Below are 15930 nucleotides of genomic sequence, written 5' to 3'. Positions count from 1 at the left end.
AACTTGAAGAATGTAATCAATGTCATTGAATTGTACACGTAGAAATTGCTGAAAGGTGGATCTTTGGCTGTATACTTTCACTAAAATAAAAGAAAACAAAATAATGCTTTAATGCCATCAGGATAAAGTCCCATTGGAACCTGGCCCTTGCCTTCCTCCAGCTTTGCCTTTTGCAGTTCCCCAACTTCCCCTTTATGTTCTAGTGCTGAAGACCAGCTTGAGGGTTCCTGCGACACACACATTGCTTGTCTGTGCGTTCACTCAGCTGTCCACCTGCCTTGAATGCTCTTCTCCCTTGGTTAACTTCTCCTTATCCCTTAAAATTTACTGTCGATATCATCTCCTCCAAGAAATCTTTCCTGAGCTCCTAATGCATCTCCTTCCCCACTGTACTCTAGACCCATTTCTAGTAAGGCACCCATCACATTATATGATCTGTTTTCATTTTCCTCTTATAATAGATTGAGCCTGATTTAGGGGCAGGACAGTATTGGTTAGCACATTGTCTAGGACATAGCAGTAACAGTTCAATTTGTGTGTGTGTGTGTTTGAGTAATACAAACAATGGTGTGATGGGATCAAGCAGTGTGAAGTATTGGAAGAAGTGCAAATGAGCGCATGACTGGAGTGTGGGGTCCTCATCAGGAATTAGTAGATGAGGATAAAGAGGTAACTGGGACCCAGACCGTTAAGGGGTTTGTAGGCCATCTTATGGAGTTTGGATTCTATAGTGAAAGTGATGGGGATCCAGTGAAAGACTTTAAATAAGAAAATTGTCTAGTCTCTAGCATATCCCAAAGTGTTAGATGCTGTTAATGTTATGTAAAAAATGCTTGGATATAAAATAAATTTAGGAAACCCTGGGTTAAACCAAGGTGAAGACACTTATATTCTGCTGGATTCTCAGAGTTTTTACTCTGGTAGTGTGCATTTTTACTCCCACCAAAGAGCTGTGTATAATTTGCCTTTTTCTCCCAAATTTATTTATCATGCTACCCTTTTCTAAAATTTTACTTTTTCAATTTTATTGTAGTAAAATATATGTGACAATTTTTTTTTTTTTGGCGATTTTAACCATTGCTAAATGTGTAATTCAGCAAGATTAATTACATTCACCATATTGTGCAACCATCACCACTGTCTGTTTCCAAAACAATCACAAAACCGTTTTACCTGGAGAGTGTTACGGAACACATTTTGGGAAATAGACGCTGGGGAGACCAGAAGCAGTGACTCCTTTTAGCATTTGTTATAGGAGCCCAGGTGAGAAACATTGAGAGCTTGAATCAGGCTAATGTTGGAGGAGGGAGGGGTGGAAGAAAGAGGATTAAGTTACATCTCTCAGAGCACAGTCTCCAAAAGTGGTAACTTTTCAGTAATTTCAAAAGACATCACGCTTTTGGAATTGTTAATATTGAATCAAAAGACATTAGAGAAAGCAGTGGGAAATGTGGTTTGAAACATCTCTGAGACAGATGGTAGTCAAAGGGAAGTGCCCCTTTCATATGCTTAAAAGCCCACCAGCTGATGGCACAGCCCACACAGGCTCACTTCTCTTGGTGTTAGAACTTGCCCATGGCCTGACATGAACTGATGAACTTAATGATGGAGGGCCAAATTCTAGAGATGTTTGGTGGGGCATGGTGACTACTTGGTTGTGGGTGGTTGAAAGATGGTTGCCAGATTTCTAGGTTAGGCAACTGAGCAGATAGATGATGGTACCATAATGAGATAAGCAAAATAGGAGATAGTGCTAGTTTGGGGAAGAAGATGCTCTGTCACTTTTTGACATGTTCATAAGTTAGAGATGTCTGTGGGACATCCGTATGGAGAAGAGAGAATCAATAGGCCATTGGATGTGTGGGTTTGTACTGCAGAAGACACTTGGATTGATATAGCTTTCGTTTTACCTACTCTGCCCCAGTTGGGGGTTTCATGTCTCTTTATCAGAACATAAAATATTACATTGCAAAGTGAACACTCTGCATATTCTCTATCTTCTCCCCCATGGCACTTCCACATATCAGTTTCTCTTCTCCCTCCATAGCTTCCCTACCACACGCACAGTCCACTGAAATCCTTTTGTAGATTTATTTAAACTTCAGATTTTAGGAATATTGAAGCATGCATTATTCTCCAGTTGCAATTGCCTCTGCAGCTGTGAAGAGGACATTTGATTGACAGTGTTTCTCAGTGCTTTATTACCATACCAAGTGAAATCGTTGAGTTAATGATGCTACAACATGTTTCTATGTCAATTATTTTAAGTGTACTAACAATCTTCCTTCATTTTATTTATAGCTCCAAAAGGAATTCTTCATTTGTCTCCTGATGTTTATCAAGAGATGGAAGCCAGCCGCCACAAAGTAATCTCTGGCACTACTCTGGGCTATTTGTCACCCAAAGATATGAACCAACCTTCAAGCTCTTTCTTCAGTATATCTCCCACATCGAATAGTTCGGCTACAATTGCAAGGGAACTCCTTATGAATGGAACGTCTCCTACAGCTGAAGCTATAGGTTTAAAAGGAAGTTCTCCTACTCCCCCTTGTTCTCCAGTACAACCTTCAAAACAACTGGAATATTTAGCAAGGATTCAAGGCTTTCAGGTATGAATCAAAAGCAAAAACAAAAAACGAAACAACCCCTTAGCCCCAAATCTTTCATTTCTATCCATCAGAAGGCTCATTCTTGCCTTCTGTTTTGTCCTACATGCCACTTGAATTGTAAATTATTAGGAACACAGAGGACAGAAAGAGAGAGCCATGCACATGCCACATTTTTCCTTATTTTCAATCTATCCAGTAATTCCTTGCTGTCTAGCTCTGACTCTACACTATTTCCCTTCTTTCTTTCTCTCTCTGTCTCCTCAGACATTTTTCATTCTCTGTTTTGTGCTGGTTGATTTTCATTGGGTACATCACCGTCTTCCACAAACATTCTGCCTTCAGATATTTGGTATTAGTATTTAGCACTCAGTTCTCCCTCGTTTTACATTAAGGTTTAGTTTTTCTAATGATGATTCTACTTCCATAGCTGTTTTGAATTTGGCATTCCATGGTCAGTAAAGATTCAGGTACAGTGTTAAGGTATACCACCCTTGAGGCCTGTTACCTGAGAAGTTAACTAAACACGGCATCAGAACATTCATGGAATGCTTTCTAGTTGTTTGAGACATGAAAACATAGGTTTGTTTTATTGGATCATGTTTTGGGCCATTTAGGGTAGAACCTGCCTCAGATGGTACCAACAATTCTACTTCACTGCACACCCTGAAACTACCATTTAACTTGTTATGTATGAATTTGGAGGTGGGAACTTTTTTTTATATTTATTCTTTGTTCCCTTTTCAGAAAAAGAAAAACAGTCCTTTATGGATAGATCAGAGCTTTTCAAAGAATTGTTAACTCTAGGAAGGGGAAATACCTGTGTCCAGATTTCTTAGTTGCCTTGAAAATCATGTACTGAACTGTGATTGCGCTAGGCTGACGGAGTGAACAGCAGCGTGCTGTGTGCGGTGTATTGCTCCCTCGGATTTCACTGTTTTCATCCGCTTTTCCATCTTAGTCTTATTCCTTAAGACCAAAAACTGTAATTTCCTTTAGTAATGCGCTAGAAGATCTGTATTGTGTAGAATGATCATGTATTTATAAAATGTTACAAGTTTAGATTATAAAATGAGAAAGATCATGTGTTCTGGGGGGTATTTTGCATGTTTTTCTATTCCCTTCACAGAAACCTTCCAGTTCTTTCAACTCTATTGCCAGGTAGTCGGTAGCGTTCTTAATTGGACTGTTAACATGAAATTAAAGAAGCTGTTAATGATTATTGGGTCTGTCATCTGAAATTTTAAACACTCAAAGTTAAACAATTTTAGAATTTGTTTTTGTTGTTTACCTTAGGAATTACAATAAATCACCGTTTAAAAAAGAAACCTTGATTCATCCAGTTGAAGTACTAGAAAAAAAGCTAAATAATTTTTAGTTCTATCTATAATCTGCTTAAGATGAACTAGAAATAAACTTGTGATGAAAAGAAATTCACCGCTTATTTACGCATCTAGTCATTTAGAAATGTCTGAGAGTAACACTGCATTTTTATAGAAACAAAGCACAAATTGCATTCAAGCTCCGAATTAATTCTTGCTTGGAGATGTTATTATGGTAGATGTAAAAATTTTGCTGCTGCCAGAAGAACTACTTACTTTGTTTTATTTGTCTTTATTTGTTAGTTCTTGGCAGTGACAACAGTTTTAATTTTAAAATATCTTGACTTCAGCCAAAATGTAGAGTCTGCTCCCACTGTGATTGAGCTGACTGCTTAGACCTTTTTTTTTAAGCTTATGCTGAGATAATATACTCTTATTTATGGGCAAATTAAACATTTCCAAATTTGTGTACTGTGATTTTACGTACTAACGAATATAAACAGATGGTTTTAAAACATTACCGTGCTTCTTTGGTCAAATGAGCTTAGTACGGTGTTGCTGATGGAGTGCTACCTGCAGCTGAGCAGTGAACAGAATCCCTGTGGGAAATGGCTAGTGTCGCATCAGGCACAGAGCTTTCACTGTGGAAGGTTCTTTGTGGCTAAGAGTTTTACAGCCTTTTCTTTACAGATAACTTTCTCAGATATATTTACCTGATAGAAGAACATGTAGATTGTTCCCATTTCATAAATGTTTTAATGGGCCTATAGTTTAGAAATTATAGGACCAGCTTGTTATAGATTACATGGTATTCTGTTATTTTTATTTCTGGAATTTAAAAATAAATTCTTTTTCTGTGTTTCTAGGTTAGTACTTTTTTTGTTTTGTTATTGTACTCTGAACAGATAGTATTGCTTATTGAACCTTGTGTAAAGCTTTCACTGGACTTCTGTTGCCGTTGAAATTTGATTTAAGCCTACCAGAGCCATTGTATGTGACAGCTATATTGTATTACAAAGTAAAAATATATGAGTGCATTGAAAACTAAATTGTTTTAACTTTCAAATTTTTTCATTATCCAATATTTTAAAATGAAATTTATAAATTGCAAAAAGCCTGTTTTCTCACCAGAATGTAGGTATGAGGCTTACATCCTTTTGTTTAAATCTGCAAAATAATTGAAATTATTATTAATAAAGCTGGCTTCATAGAGCAGGATGTGACTGAACGCTTGCATAGTCTCAGTAACTCTCATCCTCGCTTTGACGCACCCAAAGCATTTACTGTCTTTTAGAAGCATGCCTTTTGGATCTCTGTCATAAATGAGTATTTCTTTGAGTTTGATAAGTACATTTCAATTATCTTTCCTAAAAACTTGAACATGCTTATTGATTGTTTTATTATTTTTTAGGAAAAAAAGTTTTATGTTAGTAGTTCTGTGAACCTCAGACTTTGACACAGCTAGTACATTTCTATAACTTCTACACATTTCAGAAAAATTCATTTTAAATTATAATTATACCATAGTGCTTCAGGGTTTTTTGTTACGTAACTTGATACTCTTTAGTTATAATATCAAAATATTTCGAAATTATTCAGCTTTTTGAGGAAATTATTATTATGGAAAAGACATTCTTGAAATGTGCATTTCAGCAGAAACGGAGACTTTATTATGTTGTAATTTACATTATTCTAAGCATTTACATCTTTAGTATGCTTTTGCATACTAATTGTATTAGAAATCATTTTGTATAATTAAATACAAGCAGTTCTTTTGTTTAAATGAGTCATTAGAGAAGTGATTAGACTGGAAATGGAAGTGAATTATTTTAGTATTCTTTCTAGATAGATTTAATTTTAATTTTCTCTTCTGTGCGCCTCCTGTGAACATCATCCGTTGTAAAACCTTTCAAGTAAAATATGATTAACTAGTTTTCTTACTCCTTACAGAAGAAGATATAAAGAAGTACTTAGTTGGTAATCTTAGATAAGGCATAATTTAGTTTATTTTACAAAATCAAGGAATGTTTTACAGAGGGGTTTTCATTACTGTGAGGTTTTAATGTTGGTGTCATTTGCAGCAAGATGAAAATGTCAGTAGTAGCCTTTGAAATGTTTACTTAAAAGCTTTCTTCTCAAATACAATTCAGACTTAATACATTTCAACTGGTATGTCTCCTTTTGTGAAGTTTAATACGATTATAGCAGGCTTCTTTTATAGTTACAGGCTTATTTTAAGTATTTATTTTTGAGAATATGACCTTAGTATACATTGCATTGAGATTTTCTTTTGAGCGAGCTGGCTTCCCTGAGAATTAGTCTTTCTCCTTTCTGTACTCTTTGGTATGTTGCTTAAACTACATATTTTGCAATCCGTATATTATCAAAGTGGCTGTTTGTAGCAATTTTTTTGAAGAATGAAGTATCCATTTTTAAAAAGGCCAATGTAAGTAGAAATTTATAGGTTTCTAATAAGAAAATATGGAGTAAGAAATTAGGTATATTCATATATACTCCTACTTAGAAATGTTTATTTATTTGTCCTTGAAACATAACTTACTGTGTTACTTCTGGGCCCACATTTTCATCTGGGCTGTTATAAAATGGTAGTAAAAAATAATGAGAAATTAGAGTAAAATGAAGAAAACACATTTGTGGGTTTGACACGGGGTCAGCAGATTTTGCTCTTATTTGCAGTTACTCCTTAAAAATCTGTCCTGGATTTCACCTTGACTACTTTCCAAAGATGTGGAGAGTTTGGACTGATTGCTATTTGAGCTCTCCAAAAGGCTAAGCCTTTTATAGTGGCCCTAAAACCCAGATTTCTTCTTAAAATGGGTAGCCCAAGTTCATGCGGACTGATGTGTTGTCTCTGATATCCTTGGACCTTCATATACCCAGCTAAGCTCCCAGGAGTATGCAAACTGCATATCACTTAACTGTATTTCCAGGAGAGGTAGTGGGATTATAGATAACTCATTTTGTTGAAATTCCAAACTCTATAGAGAAAAATGTTACATGTTTGAAGAAAGAAATCCTGATGCTTTAAAAACATACCATGATGAGTAAAAGTAATACAGGTAAGAATCAAGCAGGCTTTGAGTAAAACAGCCCATTACTATTGCATAAACTATTCAGAACTAACCCCACCCTAAATCACTGCAGTGTATAACCACAGGGACTCAAAAGACAAAGACAGTCATCTTGAGCCTAGATGCACCAAGTCATACATACACATTAAAATATATATATATATACACACACACACACAAACAGCTGTTCCCACCACCATATGTTTTCTGTGGGTCAGAAATGAACCACCTGGCACTGCAAAATGATTGTCATTCTGTGTCTTACCCAAGCAGAAGTATCTATAGCTTCTTTTTGTTTGTTTGTATGAGAAGAGATTTCAAGTCAACATGAAAATTCTGATATTCAGAATTATTTGAAAATGGAGTCTTTGAAGAAAAAAACACATTTTTCATCCAAAGGTGGATTATGTTTTCCTTTTGCCAAAAAAGTTTGGCAGGGATGTGATTTTTACTTGAAGGCATAAGATTAATTGCAGTGTACCCATCAGGTACCCTCAGATCAGGCTGGCAGCTAAAGACAAATCTGTCTAAAGAGACTTTTTCCGCAAATGCCAATAGCTAAAAGTTCATATGCATTGTTCTCTTCTCATTCAAGACACTTTTGAGAATGAAGACAGTACATGGAATACTGCATGTAAAGAGTTTCTGCACGCTGAATAAAAAACCACTGTAGCATACCAGAGGCGTGGTTTACCTAGGAGATGCGTGGCAAGCAAAGGAAGGGACCTGACGTTGATCAACTGTATCATCGTGTGTCAGTCATTGAAGTAGGCATTACACACACTGTTCCAGGAAGCAAACAAAAGTGCCTAGAACATTTTTGCCTAAAAATTTTTATTATTTTAACCAACTATTATGTAATGCTTGGACACTGATACCTGTAAGTAGGACTAGTTTGTGGTGGTAATTCATGGTCTTATGGATATTGGTTTGGTTTAGTAAAAATAGTACTAGTCAAATGTATTTTTTAATATTTTATGTCATTAGTAAAAATATATATTTCCTACATTTGCCTTTAATTTCTGCCCTCAACTATGTACACAACTGAGTCTGAACCATTTAGGAATTCCTTCTCTTTTGAGCTGGAAGGGGCTCTGGACTTCATAACATAAAATTTTATTACATAGATACACATTTGAGGGACTACACAAGTAAAACGTCATATCAGGAACGTGTTTTCTCATTTCCCTGTATGGAATTATTAGTTGATTTTAAACCCTGACATTTTCTGTTCTGTAAATTTCTACCATCTTAACATGATTATATCAAAAAGCAGATTTAACTGTCAGGGAAAATGGATTTTTGAAAAACTTCAAAAATGTTTTTATCGGCACTATTGTCATTTTTAAGTAGAAGAAAATTTCAGGAACAGGTCCTAAAGTGGAATATTTGAGAAAATAAGGTTCACAGCTGAAAGGGAAAGGTAGTACATAGGGAGCCCTGGTGGCGCAGAGGTTAAGTACTCGGCTGCTAACCAAGAGGTCGGCAGTTGGAAGCCACTGGCTGCTCCTTGGGAGAAAGATGTGACAGTCTGCTTCTGTAAAGGTTTACAGCCTTGGAAGCCCTATGGGGCAGCTCTGCTCAGCCCAGTAGGGTTGCTGTGGGTCAGAATCAGCTCGATGCAGTGTGTTGGGGTTTGGGACTTGGTACATTATGAACAGTCTTAAGTTATTTCAGCATGTATGTAAAGAACTGAATGAATATGAAGTTAATCTGGCTGTACAGTGTTGTCTCATTGAACACTGGAATTGATTTCAGCTGAAGAACAGGAAATGGAACTTTTGTTTAATCTGGGAAAATACTAAAAAAAAAAAACCAAACCCACTGCTGTTGAGTCGATTTCAACTCCTAACGACCCCATAGGACAGAGTAGAACTGCCTGATAGAGTTTCCAAGGAGCGCCTGGTGGATTCGAACTACCGACCTCTTGGTTAGCAGCCATAGCACTTAACCACTATGCCACCAGGGTTTCCAAATACTATGTACCTACAAATGCTAGGGAGCATGCTGAATACTGGGCAAAGGAAGAGTTAGGGGCAAGTTGGGACAGACAGGTAAATAAAACCAATATCTAGAAGAAGATTAACCATCACCATGACCCCTATTTCCAGGAGCCAGTCTTCAAATGTTATACAACAGTTTGATAAAAATAACCAACAGTTTGTAGCATGCTATATGAAATAATGTATGTAGTGCCTACCGCATATAATAAGTGTCATATAGGTGTAACCTGGAGTTATACTTGAAGTGTGGTTTAGTGATGTCAAGAATCATGAATGGGAATGAGTAATCCTGACTGAAGAATTTATAGCAGAGGACACATTGGGAATGGGTCATAAAGAATATGTACATAGAGTTTTAAGGCAGGTAAGGAGAAAAGGAGTTACAGGCAGAAGAAGCAAAGTACTGAAGACATAAAAGGGCCTGGTGTTTTAGAAAACAACTGGAGTACAAAATGGAAGGTCTGGAAGGGAGGCTGAAAAGATCTGTGTGTTTTGCTGGGAGTTCGAATTTTAGCCATTAAGCAAAGGGGGGCTACTGACTTACTTTTGAAAGGTTAGTGGTGATACGATTGCTTTTGGATTGTAGAAAGATAACTCTGGAGGCAGTGTCAAGGATAAATTAGATCCCCCCCCCTCAAAAAAAGAGAAAGACTGTTAACAGAAAGACCATTTTGAACAGTTTTATAAGAATCCAGGAGAGAAATAACAAAGAATTAAAATATGACAATTAGTGGCATGGTGGGGGCCGAGGGGAGCTAAGGTATAATTGTCTAAATCCAGGAGAGAAATAACAAAGAATTAAAATATGACAATTAGTGGCATGGTGGGGGCCGAGGGGAGCTAAGGTATAATTGTCTAAGGTCCAACTGAAAGAATTAAATGATCTCTTGTGCTGACCTCTATTAGAATGTTTTCGTTATCTGGCCAGGGTAAAAGCTAGATTCACAGTGTTGGAGAATAAATAGAGACTATTTGAAGATTAAATACTCTTTCAAGAATTTTGAGAGTGAAGTAAAGCAGAGAGTTAATATGAATGTCAGGTGTAATTTAGGGAAGGTTTTATTTTAAGTATGGATGAGGTGAATAAACTTGACGTTAATAAGTTCCATTTTAAATATGTTGAATTTGAATTGCCTGTGAAACATCCAAATGAGGTTGTCCAATATCCAGTTGTAAATGGATCTGGTGATCAGCAAGAACTAATAGGATACACAGATCTGAGAGTCATCAGTATATAGCCATAATGTGAAGCCATAGAAGTAGATGAAGCTGACCAGGGAAAGTGGGCAAAGGCCTAGGAGAGATTCCCAATGAGTACTAACATAAAGGACTCATTTGTTTCATTCATAAGGGGCCCTGAAGCTGCAGTGGTTAAAGTGATCGACTGCTAACCGAAAGTTTGGTGATTGAAAACCACCAGCGGCTCTGTGGGAGAAAGATGTCGCATTCTGCTTCCATAGAGATTTATAGCTTTGGAAACCTTATGGGGTCACTGTGAGTCAGAGTTGACTCGATGGCAGAGGGTTTGGGTTTGTTCATTAATTCAGTCCATTTTTTTGAGCACTTACAATGGGTCAGGTACCCTTTTTGGCACTGGGAATGTAGCATGAATAGGACCGTCACAGTTCCTGCCCTCGTGGAGCTAATGTTAGATTGGGAGTGTGTGTGTGGGTGTGGGTGAGGATGTGATTGTGTGGGGGGGAGGATGAACAGACAATCACATCTAAACAAATAGGATAAATTCAAGTGATGGTAAGTGTGCTGAAGTACAAAGTCCCTAAGGTAAGACTTGCTTGGCAACTAATTATGAAATTAACTGAGTAATTATGAGAAGTATTAACAATAACTTAGTGTCTCCAACTCTTGTGTCTAAGAAGATTACCATATTTTAAATGTTTTAATCAACTTTATTGAAGTAATAATATATATAAAATAAAGTGCATCTGTTTCCATTGTACAGTTTGGTGAATTTTGAAAAATACAGTACCACCATAGTCAAGACTAGTTCCATTTCTGCAGAAAGTTCCCTTATGCTTCTTTGCAGCCAATTTTCCTTACCTCCCTTGGCTCCAAAGATTAGTTTTGCCTTTTCAAGAGTTCAAGCGTAAAATATAAATGGGATCATGTAGTGTGAACAGTTTTGTGTCTGGTCTCTTTGACTTAGTATAATGTTTTTGGGATTCACCCGTGTTTTCTGTATCAGTAGTTGGTTCCTTTTTATTGCTAAGAACTAGTCCATTATATGGATATATACCACAAATTTTTCAACAGTTTAACTCTTGGTGAACATTTGGGTTGTTTTCACTTCGGGGCTATTATGAATAAAGGTATTTATGAACTTTCATATACAAGATTTTGTGTGGACATGTTTCCAATTCTTCTAGAAAAATACCTTGGAGTGGAATTGCTGACTCATATGGTAAGTGTACATGTAATTTTATAAGAAATCGTTACACTCTTTTTCAATACTTTGCATCGTATTATGTTCCTATTAGCAAAGTATAAGGCTTCAATACACTGACATGATCAGTCCTTTTTGTGTTAGCTCTTCTAGTGATGGTGCAGTGGCATCCCATTATATCTCAATTTGTATTTCTCTGATGACAGTGATACTTGCTCTTTTCATGTACTTATGTGCTTGTTAGTATATCTTTTGTAAAGTGTCTGTTTAAATCTTTTGCCCAATTTTTTAATTGGGATGCTTTCTTCTTACTGAGTTATAAGAGTTCTTTATATAGTCTGGATGCAAGTTCTTTTTTATTTTTTAACCTTTTTTGTTGTCTTTTAAGTGAAAGTTTACAATTCAAGTCAGTTTCTCATACAAAAACTTAACACAAACGTTGTTATGTGACCCCAGTTGCTCTCCTTACAATGTGACAGCGCACTCCTCCTCTCTACCCTGTATTTCCCGTGTCCATTCAGCCAGCCCCTGTCCCTTTCTGCCTTCTCATCTCGCCTTCAGACAGGAGCTTCCCGTTTAGTCTCACGTATCTACTAGAGCCAAGAAGCCCACTCACCAGTATCATTTTATGTCTTATAGTCCAGTCTAGTCTTTGAAGAATTGGCTTCAGGAATGGCTTTAGTTCTGGGCTAACAGAGAGTCCGGGAGCCATGTCTCCTGGGGTCCCTCCAGTCTCAGTCAGACCATCAAGGCTGGTCTTTTTACTAGAATTTGAGTTCTGCACCCCACTTTTCTCCTGCTCCATCAGGGACTCTCTGTTGTATTCCCTGTCAGGGCACCACCTAGTTCTTCTGGTCTCAGGCTGATGGAGTCTGAAGTTTATGTGGCCCTTTCTGTCTCTTGGGCTCATATTTTCTTTATGTCTTTGGTGTTCTTCACTTTCCTTTGCTCAAGGTAGGTTAGGACCAATTGATCCGTCTCAGATGACTGCTTGCTAGCTTTTAAGATCCCAGGTGCCACTCACCAAAGTGGGCAAAGTGGGATGCAGAAGGTTTTCTTAATACATTTTGTTATGGCAGTTGACCTAGATGTCCCCAGAAACTGTGGTCCCCAGACCCTCGCCCCTGCTACTCTGTCCCTCGAAGTGTTTGGTTATATTCAGGAAACGTCTTAGGTTTTGGTTTAGTCCAGTTGTGCTGACTTTCCCTGTATTGTGTGTTGTCCTTCCCTTCATCTTAGATAATTCTTGTCTACTATCTTGTTAGTGATTACCCCTCCTTCTCCCTTTCACCTTCGTAACCATCAAAGAATTTTTCTTCTGTGTTTAAACCTTTTCTTGAGTTCTTACAATAGTTGTCTCATACAATATTTGTCCTTTTGTGACTAATTTCACTCACCATAATGCCTTCCAGATTGGATGCAAGTTCTTTGTATTGCAGACATTGTCTGTTACTTGTCTTTCATTATCTTAATGATGTCTTTTGAGGAGCAGAAGTTTTCAATTTTGATGGTCAGTTTTCCATTTTTTTCCCCTGTGGTTTGTGCTTTTTTGGTCTTAAATAAGAAATCTTTGACTACCTCAAGGTTGCAAAGATTTTTTTTAGACATTTTATAGTTTTAACTTTTATACTTAAGACCAAGATCCATTTAAATTTAATATTTTGTGTATGGTGTGAGGAAAGGGTTGGAGTTAATTCTTTTCCTCATAAGATAGCCAGTTGTTTCAGCACCAGGTATGTAATGTGGTATTTTTGCCTGCACCCTATCAAGATATTCTCCTTATCTTACACTTTTACCAATTTCACTGTATGTGTTTTTTGTCTAGGAGTGTTTTTATTTTTAATTCTGCTTGCAGTTCATTTAGTCTCTTAAAATTTTGTTGTTGTTAGGTGTCGTTAAGTCAGTTCTGATGCATAGCTACCCTGTGTACAACAGAACAAACACTGTCCAGTCCTGCCTATCCTCCCAGTTGTTACGCTTGAGCTCATTGTTGCAGCCCCTGTGTCATTCTGTCTCCTTGAGAGTCTTCCTTTTATTCGCTGGTCCTCTATTTTACCAAGCATGATGTCCTTCTCCAGGGACTGGTCCCTCCAGATGATATGCCCAAAGTATGTGACATAACGCCTTGCCATCCTTGTTTTTAAGGAGTTTTCTGCCTGAACTTCTTCCAGGACAGATTTGTTTACTCCTCTGGCAGTTCGTGGTATATTCAGTATTCTGAATATACCAACACCATAATTCAAGTGCATCCATTCTTTTTTGGTCTTCCTTATTCATTGTCCAGCTTTTGCACGCATACAAGGTGATTGAAAATACCATGGCTTGGGTCAGGCACAGCTTAGTTCTCAAGGTGACCTCTTTGCTTTTAAACACTCTGAAGAGGCCTTTTGTAGCAGATTTGCCCAATGCAGTATGTCCTCTGATTTCCTGATTGCTGCTTCCATGGGGAATGATTGTGGATCCAAGTAAAAGGAAATGCTTGACAACTTCAGTATTTTCTCTGTTTATCATGATGTTGCTTATTGGTCCAGTTGTGAGGATTTTTGTATTCTTTATGTTGAGGTGCAATCCATACTGAAGGCTGTAGCCTTTGATCTTCATCCGTTAAGTGCTTCAAGTCCTCTTCACTTTCAGTAAGCAGGGTTGTGTCTTTTGCATATCACAGGTTGTTAATGAGTCTTCCTCCCATCCTGATGCTGCATTCTTCATATAGCCCACCTTCTCGGATTATTTGCTCAGCGTACAAACTAAGTATGGTGAAAGGATACAAGCTTTCCTGACATTAAACCAGGTAATACCCCCCTCGTTCAAAGTTCTGTTTGAACGACTGCCTCGTGGTCTGTGTGCGGTTTCCTCATGAGCACAATTAAGTGCTCTGGAATTCCCATTCTTTGCAGTGTTATCCATAATTTATTATGATCCATAGAGATGAATGTATTTGCACAGTCAGCAAAACACAGGTAAACAATTTTCTGGCATTCTCAGCTTTCAGCCGTGATCCACCTGACAGCGAGGGTATCCCATGTTTCACGTCTTCTTCTGAATCTGGCTTGAATTTCTGGCAGTTCCTTGTCAATGTACTGCTGCAGCCACTTTCGAATGGTCTTCAGCAAAATTTTACTTGAATGTGATGTTGTTTGATAATTTCCGCATTCTGTTGGATTGCCTTTCTTTGGAACGGGCAAAAATATGGATCTCTACCAGACGGTTTACCAGGTAGCTGTCTTCCAAATTTCTTGGCACAGACAAGTGAACTTCTCTAGTGCTGCATCCATTTGTTGAAACATCTCAGTTAGTATTGTATCAATTTCTGGGGCCTTGTTTTTTGCCAATGCCTTCACTGCAGCTTGGACTTCTTCCTTAAGTATTACTGGTTCCTAATCATAATGCTTCCTCCTGAGATAATTGAACATCGACCAGTTATTTTTGGTACAGTGACTCTGTGCATCCCTTCCATCTTCTTTTGTGTCATTCAATTTTTTGTCCATAATCCTTCAATATTGTTACTCAAGACTTGCATTTTTTCCTCAGTTCTTTCAGCTTGAGAACTACAGACCACATTCTTCCCTTTTTATTTTCTAATTCCAGGTCTTTGCACATTTCGTTATCGTATTTTACTTTGTCTTCTCTAGCTGCCCTTTGAAATCTTCTGTTCATCATGCTATCTTCATGCATGATGTCCTTTATGTTATTCCACAGTTGTCTGGTCTTCAGTGATTAGTGTTCAATGCATCGAATCTGTTCTTAGGTGGTCTCTAAATTCAGGCGGAGTATACCCAAGGCCGTATTTTGGCTCTCGTGGGCTTGCTCTGATTTACTTAAGCTTCAGCTTGAACTTGTATGTGAGCATTTGACGGTCTGTTCTGCAGTCGGCCCCGGCCTTGTTCTGACTGATGGTATTGAGCTTTTCCATCCTCTGTTACCACAGATATAGTTGATTTGATTCTTGTGTATTCCATCTGGTGAGGTCCACGTGCATAGTCGCCATCTATGTTGTTGAAAAAAGATATTTGCAATGAAGAAGTCAATCTTGCAGAATTCTGTCATGCAATCTCCAGCATCGTTTCTGTCACCAGCACCATACTCTCCAACTACAATTCCTTCTTTGTTTCCAACTTTCGCGTTCCAATCACCAGTAATTATCAATGCATTTTGATTGCATGTTTGATCAATTTCAGACTGCAGAAGTTGGTAAAAATCTTCAGTTTTTTCATCTTTGGCCTTGGTGTGGTTAGTGTGTAAATTTGAATAATAGTCGTATTAACTGGTCTCTATTGTAGATATATGGATATTATCCTATCACTGACAGCATTGTACTTTAGGATAGATCTTGAAATGTTCTTTTTGACAATGAATGTGACACCATTCTTCTTCAGTTTGTCATTCCCAGCACAGTAAACCATATGATTGATTCAAAATGGCCAATACCAGTCCATTTCAGCTCACTAATGAGTTCCATTTCATTTTTGATGACTTTCACTTTTCCTAGGTTTATACTTTGTACAT

General features: G+C 37.6%; 1 protein-coding gene across 27 annotated transcripts in view; it reads left to right on the top strand.

The window, feature by feature from the left end:
• STAU2 (staufen double-stranded RNA binding protein 2) overlaps window positions 1–15930 on the top strand; it is a 362398-nt gene that overhangs the window by 200156 nt on the left and 146312 nt on the right. For 26 of the 27 annotated variants that reach the window (XM_064267843.1, XM_064267841.1, XM_064267842.1 and 23 more), the window contains one exon: window positions 2302–2609. In XM_064267843.1, coding sequence (XP_064123913.1) covers window positions 2302–2609 — 308 coding nt within the window. Of the gene's footprint in view, window positions 1–2301; window positions 2610–3353 lie in introns of all 27 variants that reach the window. The other variant, XM_064267840.1, reaches the window with a different exon arrangement.

Source organism: Loxodonta africana, chromosome 14 (genome assembly GCF_030014295.1).
Source record: "Loxodonta africana isolate mLoxAfr1 chromosome 14, mLoxAfr1.hap2, whole genome shotgun sequence".
Classification (NCBI taxonomy): Eukaryota; Metazoa; Chordata; class Mammalia; order Proboscidea; family Elephantidae; genus Loxodonta; species Loxodonta africana.
The sequence above is the reverse complement of the archived record's forward strand: the minus strand, read 5'-3'. Positions and strand labels throughout refer to the sequence as shown.